General features: G+C 30.0%; 1 protein-coding gene across 1 annotated transcript; it reads left to right on the top strand.

The window, feature by feature from the left end:
• The first annotated feature begins 1,284 nt into the window (after positions 1-1,284).
• On the top strand, positions 1,285-9,437 carry LOC123205382 (pectinesterase 2-like). The gene is made up of 2 exons (XM_044622325.1): positions 1,285-1,542; positions 9,276-9,437. Exons 1-2 carry the CDS (start codon positions 1,285-1,287, stop codon positions 9,435-9,437), a joined length of 420 nt encoding a protein of 139 aa, XP_044478260.1.
• The last annotated feature ends 7,928 nt before the right edge of the window (positions 9,438-17,365 follow it).

Here is a 17,365-nt window from a genome sequence, read left to right as displayed (position 1 = left end):
GGGTTCATTCAGAGAATATAAAAAGCAATTTTAGATACGAACAATCCTCGGTTTTTCGATCCCTCTTTCGCTATAAGCTTATGGAGGTTGTCTTATCTGACCTGAGTTTCAGCTATGAGCCACCTACTATATATTACAAGTTGTGATTTAATCAATTATGAGTTGACTGTTTGCTACCTAGGACTATTAATCTTAATTTTAGCTGAGGATGGATTGGAACCTAATTAACTCAAACTTTTATATCAGCTTGGTTCACAGGAGTGTGAAATGAGCTTGGTTCAGTAAGTTCTAGTCTAGAGCTTTATATCATTGAGTTCAAATTTGGGATGTCTCTCAGCACACCATTTGTTACTTCATAAACACAGCAACTCATTTTCCTTTGCAACTCTACGAAAGAATTAATTAGAGGGATGTATGTATGTATATATATGTATATTAAAAAAACAAAACCATGGAACATAGATTTGATGTAAAATAAGTCCCACAGATCATTCATTTCCAAAATAAAGAAAGAATATGCGGGATGGTATATTTTATGATTGTAAACTGGTTAAGTGCAAAGACATTAATTTTGTATAGTTGCAATAGTTTACAATCTCTCAAGAGGAGTGCCTTTAATTAGAATTGACCATTTCAATCTTTCAACACCTAGTTTTAACATTTTTAGTATGATTTTAATACTATGTACAGTACAAAAATACTCTTTCAAAATTGTTTTCACAACTAAAAGATGAAATGACTTTTACACTATGTACAGTAATACATAAATGCTCTTTCAAAATTGTTTTCACAACTAAAAAATGAAATGACTTTTACACTATGTACAGTAATACATAAATGCTCTTTCAAAATTGTTTTCACAACTAAAAAATGAAATGACTTTGCAATTTACAACACAATTCACAACTTAGCACAACATGTATAGATATATAATTCATAATCTCTCACTATTCACATCTCAAACTAGCATGTATAGATATATTGGAATTTTTTTCATTGTATTAATTCTAGAGTTCACAAATCAAATAAGAATACAATGACAACATGAAATTTCTTAAGACTCTTAGTTTAGTGTTCTCATCTTAAACAAAGGTATGAAAGCTTTAGTAATTCAATTTAATTTTTTCAATATTTGGATGGGGTGGAGACTATATAAACCCCACCCCATTCACTTAACATTGCAATAAATTCACTTAACTCTCAATTTACTCAACAAATTCAAGTTATGGATACAATTTTCTTCTCCATTGTTGGTTTTTTCTACTAATTTCATCTCGCAATATCATGCTAGCAGATGAATTTCTATCATGGGTTTTGGCTGCCAATAGGCACTTCCTTCAATCCACGCCACCAAAAGTTGACATTGTGGTTGTGCAAGACAAGTTTGGAAGTTATATGACCATTTCTGAAGCTGTGGCTACTATAGCTAATAAAACTGATAGGAAAAGATTGGCCATCTATGTTAAGCAAGGAGTTTACAAGGAAACCGTGGAGATCAAAACATCGAACTTAACATTCATTGGAGATGGAATTGATGTTAGGGTAATAGGAATGTTGAAATGGCTTCAAGACTCGTTTTCTTAGCCTTGACCTTATTATAAGGTACATTTCCTATATGATCGGATTTTTTGTTGGTGTGTCAATCTTGCGCTAATTTTGTGCTAGTCTCGTGCTTTTATTAGTATGCCAATCTCTTGTTACCAATAAATAACATTATTATATCATTTGATTGTAAAAAGTATGTGTACAATATATAATATTATTACATCACTTGACTTTAAAAAGTAATAGTTAGAAAAACAAAGACTTAATTTGAAGAATCAATTTATTTTTAAGATAATCTAAATAATAAAATTATGTGTATCCATTTTGGGTGTATAAATATGTAAATACTTATATGTGTCATCATATACTTAGGTGATTTTGAATTAAAAATAAAATAACACATAATTATATGATGACACATGTATGTACATATTTGTATATTCAAAATGGATACGTATCGTATTGCTCTAATCTAAAATAGTTTTAATTACTTTGAATAAGAATCAAACAAAATAGGTTTGAAATTTTTGTTGGGATGGTTGGAGCAACAACAGTTTGAAGTTCAAAGTAAAGACAAATGAATCAGATTGAAATCATCATATATACTCTTGTTTTGAATTAGAATCAAACAAAATAGGTTTGAAATTTTTGTTGGGATGGTTGGAGCAACAACAGTTTGAAGTTTAAAGTAAAGATGAATGAATCAGATTGGAATCATCATATATATTCTTGTTTTGAATTAGAATCAAACAAAATAGGTTTGAAATTTTTGTTGGGATGGTTAGAGCAACAATAGTTTGAAGTTCAAAGTAAAGACGAATGAATCAGATTGGAATCATCATATATACTCATGTTTCTCACTCATTCAGTTTGTGTTTATATACATATATGCATCTTAATCAAATTAAATGGATCTTCCATTCTCAAGTACTTTGTCTTTTCTTTTAATTTATTACCCATCATCACTTGACTCAATTTAACTAATGAAGATTGTAGTTTTATTTTATTGGTAATAATTAAGTGGCTTGAAGAACTTTTCTTCTCAAACATTGTTCACCATCATTTAATGATTATAGACAACCATCATTTAATGATTATCACTTACTTCAAATCATTTCTAGCTATTTATATATCATCACACATATTGATAGAATTACAAATTTATTATCAGACTTTGTCAAATAGACATGATGGTCTTAATTAATCACTTCAAAGTCATAAAATATTAACACTTATGAAATTTCAAGTACCAATACCTAGATGATAGTTTTAGGTCATACAACGTCCTTGAAGCTCGTGCACTCTATGCTTCAGACCTATAATAACGAGATCTATATCTCATTTCACGCAGATTTCTCTGTCAAGTTTTCTGCTAAGAAAATTGTCTTAACATTCATCTGATGTAATTCTAAATTAAAATGTGCTACTATAGCTAGAATTAAACAAATTGAAGTAAATCTTATAAATGATGAAAATATCCTTCTATACAATCTATACATTCTCATTGGGTATAAGTTTTTACTATAAAGTGAAATTGTATCTATTTATTGAGCTATCCGCCTTACAACTAATTCAGAAAACCTATTCATTCTCAATGAATTTTCAATCTGGCGATAAGTCAACCAAAACCTAGAATTAGTTTGTTTTCTTTGTATTATATCTCTTCTTTCAATGCATTTCAAAATTTTCTTATCGAGGGATGAGACAATTTCTTTTATTATTTCAGGTTCTTCATCATCTTGGGGAGTGGTTATGAAAACCTCATTTTCACTTCAAAGCGTCACTTGAAGACTTTTGGACGTCCACTCTTATGCAATTGAGAACTAATACCTCCACTATCCAAAATTGATTAAAGTTTAATCTTAATGCTCCTACTAGGTTGAGATGAACGAAACAAGCAATTAAGGATTATTACTCCTATTATTTGAAATAAGTTAGAGCTCAATTGTATTTGCTCCTACTATCTAGAACAAGTATAGGTCTTATTTCTTAGGACTCAACTAATGGTTGCTAAGATATACCTATCCTCATTCTTTTCTCATCTCATTCAGATAAAATCTGTTATTAACATCATCCCTATTAAAAAAAAAAAATTCTCTATAAATGTAGTATCTCATAATACAATTTCAGTTAATCTTCAAGCGGAATCTTCAAGCGGAATCTTTCTTAATGAACACATAACCTTTGGAGTGTTCAGTATATCTGATAAAGATATATTCATTTCTTCTCAGTCCCAATTGTTCAAAGTTATAGGAAAAACTATGGGTAGACATTACTAACCACTAAGGTTGCAATCAATTAACTCAGGTTTTCTACCTGACCATAACTCATAAGGAGTGGAAACAACTGGATTAGTAGACAATCGGTTAAGTACACAAGTAGTAATAAGCATCATATCATTACAAAGACTTGATGTTTTGCTTACGTCTTCATTAACTTAACCATTTCAAATAGAGTTTAAATACTCTTCTCCGCTACACTGGTTTGTTGTGAAGTTTTTTTTTTTGGAATTACTGTTTGCCATATTATTTATTTTTCATTACTTAGTTCTTGAATTTTTTTGGACAAATGCTCAAGATCTCGGTGAGTTCTTAAAACTCTTATCCATTTAATCTAATTGATTCTTAACCTCAATTATATATATATAGTGTCTAAAACAGTCTATTGCTTCTGATTTATGGGAGATCAAATAGACAAGACTGAATGAAGCATTATTATCATCACTAGTAATAAAATATGAGATATATTCTCAAATTTTACATTCATAGGAAAACATATACCTAAGTATATAGATTGCAAAGGAACTCAAACTCTTATAGCTTTGTCGAATGGTTTTCTAGAAGTTTTTCCAGCTAGACAATGCTTACATGTGGACAATTCTATGTATGTGAAAGTTCCTAATAAACTTTCATAGGCCAATTTATTCAACCCATCTTGGCCAACGTGTCCTAATTCAACATGTCATATATTTGCATTCATATCCATATATATAGGAGAAGCAAATAATGAAAAATTTAACATTATCAGAATGTAAGGTAACAAACACCATATAACCATTCAACCAACAAATCAAAACTATAAAAGTCAATTCTATCGCATTTCAATAGAACATTTAGAGAAATTCAAATTATATTCTAGTTTAAAAAGAACAAGTATTTTGGTCAAGATTTGTTGAATATTTGAAACATATTAGATTTTGTGTAGGTATAGGATTTGACCACCTCGCAAAACTCATTTGCTCGTGTCTATTCCTCTTACTACAACTCTTGTGTTGTTGCCTACATACATCCAATTCACTTTATTCAGAATTTGACAAAATTCTACTAAAGATCTTGTATCATGAGTTACTTGGTTAGCGGCTTTTGAGTCCATAATCCATATAAGATAATACTCAGTTAATATTATAGTACTAAAAAATAAAGTTTTATCACTTTATGTTGAACAAGACTATTATTTTTAGCTCCGTTCATTCACAGGCGATATAATTTTTGTTGCTTCTATTACAACTATTCATCTTGTTTTCATCTCTTCTTCTAGTACTTTTGCCATTTTCCCATTTCAATTCCTTGTTCTTATTCTTTGAGCATTATACAATCTTCTTCCCATATTAAGACTTAAGCCACTTACTTTTAAAACTTGATTCTGCAACGTATGCACGAGTACCAAGTTCAGCTATCTTAAGGGCCTTTGTTTTTTAGTTCTATGTGGTATGAACAATTAACAAAAGTGTTTCTTTCCTCATTGTGGGTCATATGCATCTTCATACGCTTTCACTATCAGAAAGAAATTGCTTTTCAAAATGCACTGACTGTTCATGTATTAGGTTACGTGTAGTTGACTTCAGTTCCATAATCAGATTTGATATTTAATTAAATTTAACAATCAACTGTCTTTATTTGGGGACTGCAATTCTTCCAAACTTTTCAATTAAAACCATACTTATAACATATGTGGTTGAACATTATTGGTACTCATATACCATATCATTATTCATGAAACTAATCAAGATATCACACTAAGTAAGTCTTGCTTCTTACATACGTGATATGCTTCCACATCACGTTTGTGTAAGGCATTGATTGGGTTTCTATCCCTTAGTCAGCCACAACTCTATCTAAACCTGATTTACGGCCTTTAAAGCCTTTTGCTCATCTAGGATATTGTGACTTTCAAATGCCATACATTGTAATTCTCCTTATTTAGTATCATTCTCATTCAAATCAACCATCATTTTCTAGGATGTTATGGTTAACTAGATCACAGAGACTATGTATCAGACAAAACGCTATCAATGCAATCAAATACACATCGATTGTCATAATTATACATTAAAATTTTAAAATATCTCACATAAGACACAAAATTGAAAATTCACTATATTCCCAATCATCTTTCATGACACAAATGTTTGACATTTTAAACTTTAATCTAATTGCGCCAATTCTAGATGAGAATTTCATTAATTTAAAAAAAAAATTATATATGATACAACGAATGCATCATCTATTTTGACTAAGACTATTTTATCAACTTGTATTGATCTCTGAGTTTCTTTATCTATGATAAAGTCTTTATTATATTTGCGTTAGGTCAAATACCTCGCATTATGTTAGTTTTGGGAATAACGTTAAAATAGTAGATATCTCTTCCTACATTATTAAGCGTTGCTCTATAGCAAGCTATAATGAATCCACCTATCCCAAAAATTTCAAATTCTTGTCCTGAATAAGATCATTGATTACGGGGCCCATATTCATGCATGAATATTATCTCTTTTCCAATTAAGAGAATTCAACAGAGTATTGATAGTTTCAACATGTAATGTGTTGGTCCCTAGTCAACAAATTTGCATAAAGTAGAAATATGTATTTCGAAACACTCATATGTGTTTTCAGAGAGTCAGAATAAGGTATTAAATGTCTTTATGTGCTGTAAGACCTATGAAACATATCTCATATACAAGTATGAGTACTACACAACTTCCAAGGATCAAAAAACAGGTTTCACATGCCAAAACACACTAGAAATAGGTGTTCACGTGCCAAAACACACTAGAAAGAGGTGTTCAAGCGTTATCATGCGCTAAAATAAATTCATACACTCCTTCACACATCGAGATGATGCCACACGAGCCTCTAGGCACCGTAAAGTGTTTGCAATACACCTTCACCTGCTAGGAATAAGTCAAACATGCCAACCTAAACTATCATGCACCAGAATAATGTTGCCATGCGTTGGATGCAATTTGTCACCCTCCATCTACGTACATGCATCGATCAATAGTACAGTCAACCTTTTGACCAATTCGGGTTTAACCCAGATGACTCAATAAGTTGACCCATTGATTGATAGGTCTTGATCGACCTATTGACCAACGGGTCAGGTAATCAGGTTTTTCCAACTCGATTTCAATCCAGTTTTGCACGATGAACCCTAGTTTTCTGTCTTTCTAATTGGTCGTTTTCCAGTGATTTTCTAGAGATGTCACATAGGGCTTTTGTAGCCTAATTGATAGCGAGACGTATCGTTCCAAGTTCTGGTGCCAATGGCGTAGAATCCGTCAAAACGACAAGGAAGAAAAACATGTCTTGGGTCTCAGTTTTGGGTCAATTTTCATCTATTTCGACTTTAATTCGAGTTGTTTTTCAATTTAAAACATGTAATACAATTCCAATTATTCATTCAACATGTTTTCCAACACCAATTTCATGCATTTTTGGTTGAATTAAATTTGTGCCCAAAACTAAATTTTTAAATTAAAATTTAATATTCATATTCTAATTTGCACAACATACGCAATACGATTCACAAAAGACATAGCAAATATGCATCCTAGGCTCTGATACCAATGTTGGGAATAATTAAATATGTCAAAATCAAATTCTCTGAATTCTGTAAATAAGGATTTGTGTACCCAGATTAATTTTCGATGAAGCTTCTTTGAATACGGTGCAAAGTATCGACGTTAGTCTATTTTCACTATGCCATTTGCCTACGTATTGATTTCCATTTTGGGAGACAAGTTTACTCTGCATTTTTGGTTTTGCAAGAGAGGAAAAGAGAATTCCTTTTCTTTAGATAAAAATGGTGTTTTTTTTTTTTTTAATGGGGAGGCAATTTGAATAATTTATATATGTTCAACTGTCTTTCAACTCCCTCTTATAACTGCCCTTGACAGTTATTAAACCACATCGGGTCGACCTATCATGGGTCGACCTGTCATGGGTGGACCTAAATCCAATAACAAATGTATGAAAACTTTAGTAATTCAATTAAACTCTTAATTAAATTTTTCAATATTTGGATGGGTGGAGGCTATATAAACCCCACCCCATTCACTTAACACTACAACAAATTCAAACTACGAATACAATTTTCTTCTCATTTGTTGGTTTTTTTCTACTAATTTCTTCTCGCAATATCGTGCTTGCAGATGAATTTCTATAATGGGTTTTGGCCACCAAGAGGCACCTCCTTTAATCGGCGCCACCAAAAGTTGACATTGTAGATGTGCAAGACAAGTCTAGAAATTATATGACCATTTTTAAAGCCGTGGTTGTTGCAGCTAATAAAACTGACGAGAAAAGATTGATCATCTATGTTAGCCAAGGAGTTTATAAGGAAAATGTGAAGATCAAAACATCGAACTTAACATTCATTGGAGATGGAATTGATGTTAGGGTAACAAAAGCATTTATGACGGCTTCAAGACTCATTTTCTTAGTGTTGTCATTATTATGATTAGATTTTTTGTTGGCATGCCAATCCTTTACTAATTTTTGCCAGTTTGTGTTTTTATTAGTATGTCAGTCTCTTGTTTCCAATCCCACATGAATATGAATGCTTTTATGGAAAAGGTGGATTGAGAAAGAAGAAATCTCTTATATACTTTATATAGTGGAGATATCATTCATAATATTTTTATAATAAATTCTATGTCTAATTAACATTATTATTCTTCAATGAGATAACTTGTATGCAAAAGGTGGATAGAGAAAGAAGAAATCTCCCATATACTTTATATAGAAGAGGTATCATTAATAACAAATTTAAGCTCAAATTTTTTATTGTAAGAGAGTACAATTTAATAATCATGTTAAACAGTATCATAAACTATAATGAATTGCTAATAAATATGTTTATACTATTATTTTTATCTAAGACAAATCCTAATAAAATTTTTATTTATAGAAAAAAATTTATTAGAACTTTTATTCTTAAGAAAAATCATAAAATAATTTTTTATGGTTTAAGTCTAAAATGCCTTCGAATCGATTGATGTATTTTATTTTTAGGTTATATCTATAGATACTTTGAGAAGAAGAAATGTGTTCATGTAACTATAAACCAGGCTTGCATTGACTATCTTTAAAATTTGTATATTTCTACATCATTATATTAACCTTAGTGTTCACATGTCTAATAAGAATGCAATGACAACAAGAAATTCCTCTAGACTTTATGAAATTCCTTATTTTAGTGCTCTCAACTTGAACAAGGTATGAAAACTTTAGTAATTCAATTAAACTCTTAATTTAATTTTTTCAATATTTGGATGGGGTGGGGGCTATATAAACCCTACCCCATTCACTTAACACTACAAGAAACTCACTTAACTCTCAATTTACTTAACAAATTCAAGTAATGGATATAGTTTTCTTCTCCATTGTCAATTTTTTCTACTAATTTCTTCTCACAATATTTTGCTAGTGGATGAATTTCCATCATAGGTTTCGGTTGCCAATGGCCACCTACTTCAGTCAGTGCCACCAAAAGTTGACGTTGTGGTTGTGCAAGATATGTCCGGAAATTATGCAACCATTCCTGATGTTGCAGTTGCTGTAGCCAATAAAACTGATGGGAAAAGATTGGTCATCTATGTTAAACATTGAGTTTATAAGGAAAACATGAAGACCAAAACACTGAACTTAATGTTCATTAGAGATGAAATTGATGTTACCATTGTTACGGGTAATAGGAGTGTTCAAGATGGCTTCAAGACTCATTTTCTTGGCAATGCCATTATTATGAGATACATTTCCCTAGATGATTGGATTTTTTGTTGATGTGCCAATCCCTTGCTAATTTTGGGCTAGTCTGTGGAGTTTTTATTGGCATGCCATTAATATATTATCAATCATGCACCAATATGAATGTTGTATTTTGTTTAAAATGCTTACAAATCAAATGATGTATTTTGTTTTCAAAGTTGCATTTATAGATACTCTGAGAAGAAGAAATGTGTTCATGTAACTATAAACAAGGCTTGCATTGACTATGTTCAAAGTTTATATATTTCTCAAGAGTTGTAATTTCATTAATCCATTTGTAGCTGGTGGCCGAAGGATATTCAAACCCTCGAACAGCAGGGAGCTAAAGTTGTGAAGACAATCGAGAAAATATGTTAGGCCACTGAAATAATTTATCTATAGGTGTAATGTTAACAATTCTCAGTGTATGTATATTTTGGGAGCAGTGCAAAGAGAGTGAAGTTTTATTTGTTAAGCACTTTTTACATTGAATGCTATGTTTGTTACTTGTATCTCTGTATCATAATCCGTATTACACATTGAACTTTACTTCTCTCTCTGAAATGTGTTCATCATCTCTTCTATCTCAGTATACCATTTGTTACTTCACAAACACGGCAGCTCATCTTTCACCTCTACAACTCTATGAAAGAGTTAACTAGAGTGTCTATATATATATATATATATAGTTAAAACAAAACCATGGCACATAAATCTGATAAAAAATAATCCTACAAAATTTTCATTCCCAAAATAAAGAAACAATATGCATATGGATCATATATTTAATGATTGTATTAAGTTCAAAGGCATTAACTTTTCATTGTTGCAGCAACTTACAATCTCTCAAACAAGACCGTCTTTAATTAGAATTGAATCTAAACTCATATTACCATTTCAATCTTTCAACACCTAGTTATAACATTTTTAGAATGACTTTTATACTATGTACAATACATAAATGCTCTTTCAATATTGTTTTTACAACTAAAAAATGAAATGACTTTTACACAATGTACAATAATACATAAATACTCTTTCAAAATTGTTTTCACAACTAAAAAATAAGATGACTTTGAAATCTACAACAACAATTCACAACTTAACACAACATGTATTGATATATAATAAACAATATCTCACTATTCACATCTCAAACTAGTATGTATAGATATATTGGAATTTATTTATTGTATTAATCTTAGAATTCACATATCTAATAAGAATGAAATGACAACAAGAAATTCCTTATTTTAGTGTTATCATCTCAAATACGGTATGAAAACTTTAGTAATTCAATTAAACTCTTAATTTACTTTTTTTCAATATTTGGATGGGGTGGAGGCTATATAAACCCCACCCCATTACACTACAACAAATTCACTTAACTCTCAATTTACTCAACAAATTCAAGTTAAGGATACAACTTTCCTCTTTGTTGTCAATTTTTTCTACTAATTTCATCTCGCAATATTGTGCTAGTGGATGAATTTCCTTCATGGGTTTCGATTACCAATTGGTGCCACCAAAAGTTGACATTTTGGTTGTGCAAGACAAGTTCGAAAATTATACAACCATTTCTTATGTCTTGGTTGCTATAACCAATAAAACTAATGGGAAAAAGATTGGTCATCTATGTTAAGCTGAGAGTTAATAAGGAAAACATGGAGATCAAAACATTGAACTTAACGTTCATTAGAGATGGAATTGATGTTACCATTGTTACAAGTAATAGAAGTGTTCAAGATTGCTTCAAGACTCATTATCCCTAGATGATTGGATTTTTTGTTAGCGTGTCAATTCCGTGTTAATTTTGTGCTAGTCTCATGCTTTTATTGGCATGTCAATCTCTTGTTATCAATTCTGTGTCAATATGAATGCTTTTATGAAAAAGGTGGATCGAGAAAGAAGAAATCTCTCATATACTTTATATAGTGGTGATATCATTTATAACAATTGTATAGTCAATTCTACATCTAATTAACATTATTGTTCCTCAATGAGGTAACTTGTATGGAAATGGTGGCTAGAGAAAGAAGAAATCTCTCATATACTTTATATAGAGGAGGTATCATTAATAACAAATTTAAGATCAAATTTTTTATTTTAAGAGAGCACAATTTAATGATTATGTTAAACAGTCTCATAAACTAGAATGAATTGCTAATAAATATGTTTATGTACTATGATTTTTATCTAAGACAAATCTTATTAAGATTCTTATTTATAGAAACAAATTTTATTAGAATTTTTATTCTTAAGAAAAATGCTAAAATAATTTTTTATGGGTTAAGTTTAAAATGCTTACAAATCTAATGATGTATTTTGTTTTTAGGTTGTTTTTATAGAAACTTTGAGAAGAAGAAATATGTTCATGTAACTATAAACCAGTTTTGCATTGACTATGTTTAAAGTTTGTATATTTCTCAAGACTTGTAATTTCATTTATCCATTTGTAGCTGGTGGTTGAAGGATGTTCAAACCCTCGAATAGTAGGGAGCTAAAGTTATGATGACAATTGAGAAAATATGTTAGGCTATTGAAATAATTTATCTATAGGTATAACGTTAACTATTCTCACTGTATGTATATTTTGGGAGCAGAGCAAGGAGTGTGAAGAGCACTTTTGACATCGAATCCTATTTTTGTTACTTCTAACTCTATATAATAATTTGTATTACGTATTGAAATTTACTTCTATCTCTAAAATGTGCTCATCATCTCTTTTATCTCAATATACCATTTGTTACTTCATAAACACAGCAGCTCATCATCCTTTGCAACTTTTTGAAAGAATTAATTAGAGGGATGTGTACAACAAAACCATGGAACATAGATTTGTTGAAACAAAACTATGGATTATAGATTTGATATAAAATAATTCCCACAAATCATTGATTTCCACAATAAAGAAACAATATGTGGATGGATCATATATTTTATGAATGTACCGGATTAAGTGGAAAGCCATTAATTTTGTGTTGTTGCAACAGTTTACAATCTCTCAAAAGGAGTGCCTTTAATTAGAATTGACCATTTCAATCTTTCAACACCTAGTTATAGCATTTTTGGAATGACTTTTATACTATGTACAATACATAAATTCTCTTTCAAAATTGTTTTCACAACTAAAAAATGAAATGACTTTGCAATCTACAACAACAATTCACAACTTAACACAACATGCATAGATATATAATTTATAATCTCTCACTATTCACATCTCAAGCTAGCATGTATAGATATATTGAAATTTTTTCCTTGTATTAATCTTAGTGGTCACAAATCTAATAAGAATACAATGACAACAAGAAATTCCTTAAGACTCTTAGTTTAGTGTTCTCATCTTAAACAAAGGTATGCAAACTTTAGTAATTCGATTAAACTGTTAATTTTTTTTTTTCAATATTTGGATGAGGTGGAGGCTATATAAACCCACTCCATTCACTTAACACTACAACATATTCACTTGACTCTCGATTTACTCAACAAATTCAAGTTATTGATACAATTTTCCTCTCCATTGTTGGTTTTTTTCTACTAATTTCATCTCGCAACATTGTGCTAACGGCTGAATTTCCGTGGGTTTCCGCTGCCAATAGGCACCCCCTTCAATTGGTGCCACCAAAAGTTGACATTGTGATTGCACAAGACGAGTTTGGAAATTATATGACCATTTCTGAAATTATGGTTGCTACAACCAATAAAATTGATGGGAAAAGATTGGTCATCTATGTTAAACAATGAGTTTATAAGAAAAATGTGAAGATCAAAACATCGAACTTAATGTTCATTGGAGATGAAATTGATGTTAGGGTAATAGGAGTGTTGAAGATGGCTTTCTTAGCATTGACATTATTATGAGATACATTTCCCAAAATGATTGGATTTTTTGTTCGTGTGCCAATCTTGTGCTTATTTTGTGTTAGTCTCGTGCTTTAATTAGCATGCCAATCTCTTGTTACCAATATATAATATTATTATATCACTTGATTGTAAAAAGTATGTGTAATATATAATATTATTATGTCACTTGACTGTAAAAAGTAATAGCTAGATGAACAAAGAAACAATTCATTTTTAAGATAATCTAAAATAGTTTTATTTACTTTGGATTAGAATCAAATAAAGTAGGTTTGAAAATTTTAAGTTCAAAGTAGAGATGAATGAATCAGATCAGAATTATATATATTCTTGTTTCTTATTCATTGAGTCTGTGTGTGTATATATATATATCTTAATTAAATCAAATGGATCTTCTCTATCTTTTCTTCTAATTTATTACCTATCATCACTTGATACAATTAATTAATGAACATTACAGTTTTATTTTATTAGGACTTAAGTCGCTTGAAGAACTCTTCTTCTATTTTCTTCTCCAACCTTGATCACCATTACTGCTTACTTACCAACCACCACCACCTTCGATAATAAACAGTGCCACCTGTACAAAACAAGTGTTGATGATGATACATCTAATCTAATCACCCATTAATACAACATTATCTTTGTGAATTATTAGTAAAAAATTCCTTACTACTTTACAGTAATTGTAATCTACATTTTTAAAGTCCTTATGTGAGGTTTTTCAAAATAGTAATTTTGTCAAATTTGGTCTTCTCACTTGACATTAGATTATAGTATATATATCAACAGTCATACAACCACTCTTTTGCCTTTTGGCGAAACTAAATTTGATTCATCTAACTTGTAGTCCACTGCAAATGATTCAAACAACTCGGTTATACCAATCTTCTTTCACTTGCAACTAAGATGATGGTTTTCCTAATGCACCATAAAAGTTTTCCTTTCTTTCTTTCTTTCTTCTTCTTTTTTTAAATAAAGAGATAAAAACAACATGTCATATGCTAAATCAAAACATAGCTGACATATCAGCTTGAAGGTTGTCCCTAACCTCAATCTGTTCCTATTTTGGATTGATCAATTCGAATTTAGATTTGAATATAAAATTTATTCTAAATCAGCTTACAAAACACTAATCTTGATGTTTCATATATCAAAATTCTTAGTTTCTCATATTTAATTCATCTAAATAAAAATTTAAAGCTAACAAGCCAAAAATTAATTCTCTCTCAAAGGAAAATTCTGGTAAACATTAGTTTTTTCTTTTTCTCTAAAATCAATGGCTTGGATAGTTTCTAAAACTTACTTAGAGAGATTTCAAGATGGAGGTTATCTATAATTTGCAAAACATGGGACCTAGGTGTAATCTTTTCTTTTCTTTGGACATCCCTAATTACGAAATCCTCCCTTGTTAAAATATTTGATGGTGAATCAGAAACTGTGTGAAGCATAGGTTAACTTGGGAATTTTGAAAAGTGTACTAAAAATACAATTTAATTAACAAAATTAGTTGATGATACATTTATAGAATTAATATTATATTTGAGTTACACAAAAATAGGATGTCCTCATAGATAATACAATAACATATTTGCTCACAAAATATATGCACAGTCATAGTATTCAAGAAACAAACATTGCATACTTTTCCATCACTACCTAACTTTATAATTAACCAACCTTACCATTCTTAGGCATTCACATCATCAATATGGCTTTATGTTTGATTGAACAATTTAAGCACAAACCTTTATATATAATACAAGTATTCTTGGTAACATATGCACTTTGGGGTACAACATGTGCTTGGACTAATGCTTTAGAGTGAGTCACATACCATTACATTTCATGACCAAAAAAAAAAATATAAATAATATAGGGTTTTGAATAACGCATGTGCAACCCTAGCTAGTTAGCAATCACATTATTATTAATGGACAATGACTTTTGTGAAAGAATTAGTAAGAATGAATATATAATTGAAAAGGCAAACAAGAATACCAAGTAAGCAAGATGTTGGTAAGCTTTCATTCTTTTGAGTATACATGTCAAAGAGGTTGGGCTGGACCATGACGCACTACTATTGGGTTTAATTTTTTTTATTTTTAAAAATTTTATTATGTATAATGTATTAATTTTTTGAACATTTTTTACATAACGATAATAGTATAATACCTCTAAAACTTTATTGATATGACCTCAGTTATGATGGAGAAAAACTATGGTTCAAACAAACTTATAAGATAAAATAAACCCAATAAAAAAATCTACCTCAACTTGTTATTCATCTTCAATATCTAAAATTTTGAAATCTTCAAATATATCCTCAACCATGCAATTCTATAACTTGAACTCTACTGTCACCATTCTTCTTGCACATGATGGCCTTGACCACTTTTGGATGTAAGTTTGAGTGTCTATCATCCAAGACGCATCCACTCACATTAAAAACTAATTTTGATGCTACAATAGACATTAGAAGATTTAGTAGATCAAGTGTCATGGTGAAAAGCACAAGATAAGGGCTTTGATATGCTTTTCACCATGCCAAAATATCAAAATTCTCACTTTGATTTATTATTGAAGGAAAATTATTAATATTAATATAATTATAAAATTCACCATAATTGGAAGTTTGAAACACCTGTTGCTTACCTTTTCGTAATATTGACCATAATTGTGACTTGCCTCTAAATGAATCACTTGAACTTACCCATGGTTCTAAAGTGTGCAATGTGTTACCATACTTGTTTTTCATATGCATTATACATTTCCAACAAAAAAATCATGAATATATCATCTAACCTAAAAGTTAATGGTTCTACTAAATTTTCACTTATAATAAATTTTGAACTTCTAATAACTTTGCCTTAAAATCTAAAATAATTATAATAGAAAATAACAAATAGTAACGGTGTAATTATTGACTCAAAAAGTCATTATATTCTTATTTTGATGATACCAAACTAATATATTCCTATTCATATTGACTAATAACTTTACTTAATTGTGAGTTTATATTGCGAAATTCATTTAATGCATTTGAAGGATTATTAAGATGAAAATCAAAGACAAGACTTAAATGAAGAATTCTTGAAAAAATGAAAAAAAGCTCAAGTCTAGGTAGATTTGTTTAGTAAATCTTGAAGCATTAGTCTTTATTAGAATATTTATTTGTCTATGAAAGCTCACTCAAAAATTTGTTTTCATGTCTTTCAAATTTTTGGATTAAAATATTGCTTCTCAAACTTATTGAGCTAAACAAATTTTTATCAAATTTTAATAACTCATTTGAATTTATGAAGTTTTATGGACTAAAATTTCATATCCCATAGTTGTTTTTGAAGGAGATTTCCAAAATGGGTTATATTGTCACCTTTCAAAGTTTCAGGGGGACATTATAATTTTTCAAAACTTTAGGAGGTGAAATGTAATGAAATTTGGTTGACCGAATTTAACCAATTAAATTTTTTAATGTGGCTATTGAATTTGACAACTAGAAGCCATGTATTTTGACTTTCAGAAATTCAATCAACTGAATTGCGCTATTAATTTTTTAACAGCTAGTGCCACATGGATGCCTTAGAAGTGCCATGTAACATCCGGATGACTGAATTACATCCAGTCAATCAAACTTTGCGTTATGTTAAAAATTAAAATGGCTAGTTTTGTGCGCAATGATAACTTTCTTCATTTTCCCCTATATAAATTCAATCAATTTTTTTTGGGAATGACTTTTGCAAAGCTTAAACTTTCATACATTCAAGTGCAAATTAGTATTGAGATATTCACTTGCAAATTTTTCTCTCTATGTAACAACCGGATTCAGGTATATCGTAAAATCTACTTCCAAAATTACCCCTAAAACTGATCTATGTGATGTAAGGGGCACCTATGCCATACCAAAATGCAAAACTACACACACA

This window comes from Mangifera indica, unplaced genomic scaffold (genome assembly GCF_011075055.1).
Source record: "Mangifera indica cultivar Alphonso unplaced genomic scaffold, CATAS_Mindica_2.1 Un_0004, whole genome shotgun sequence".
Classification (NCBI taxonomy): domain Eukaryota; kingdom Viridiplantae; phylum Streptophyta; class Magnoliopsida; order Sapindales; family Anacardiaceae; genus Mangifera; species Mangifera indica.
Note: the sequence above shows the minus strand (reverse complement) of the source record. Positions and strands in the feature narration are given on the sequence as shown.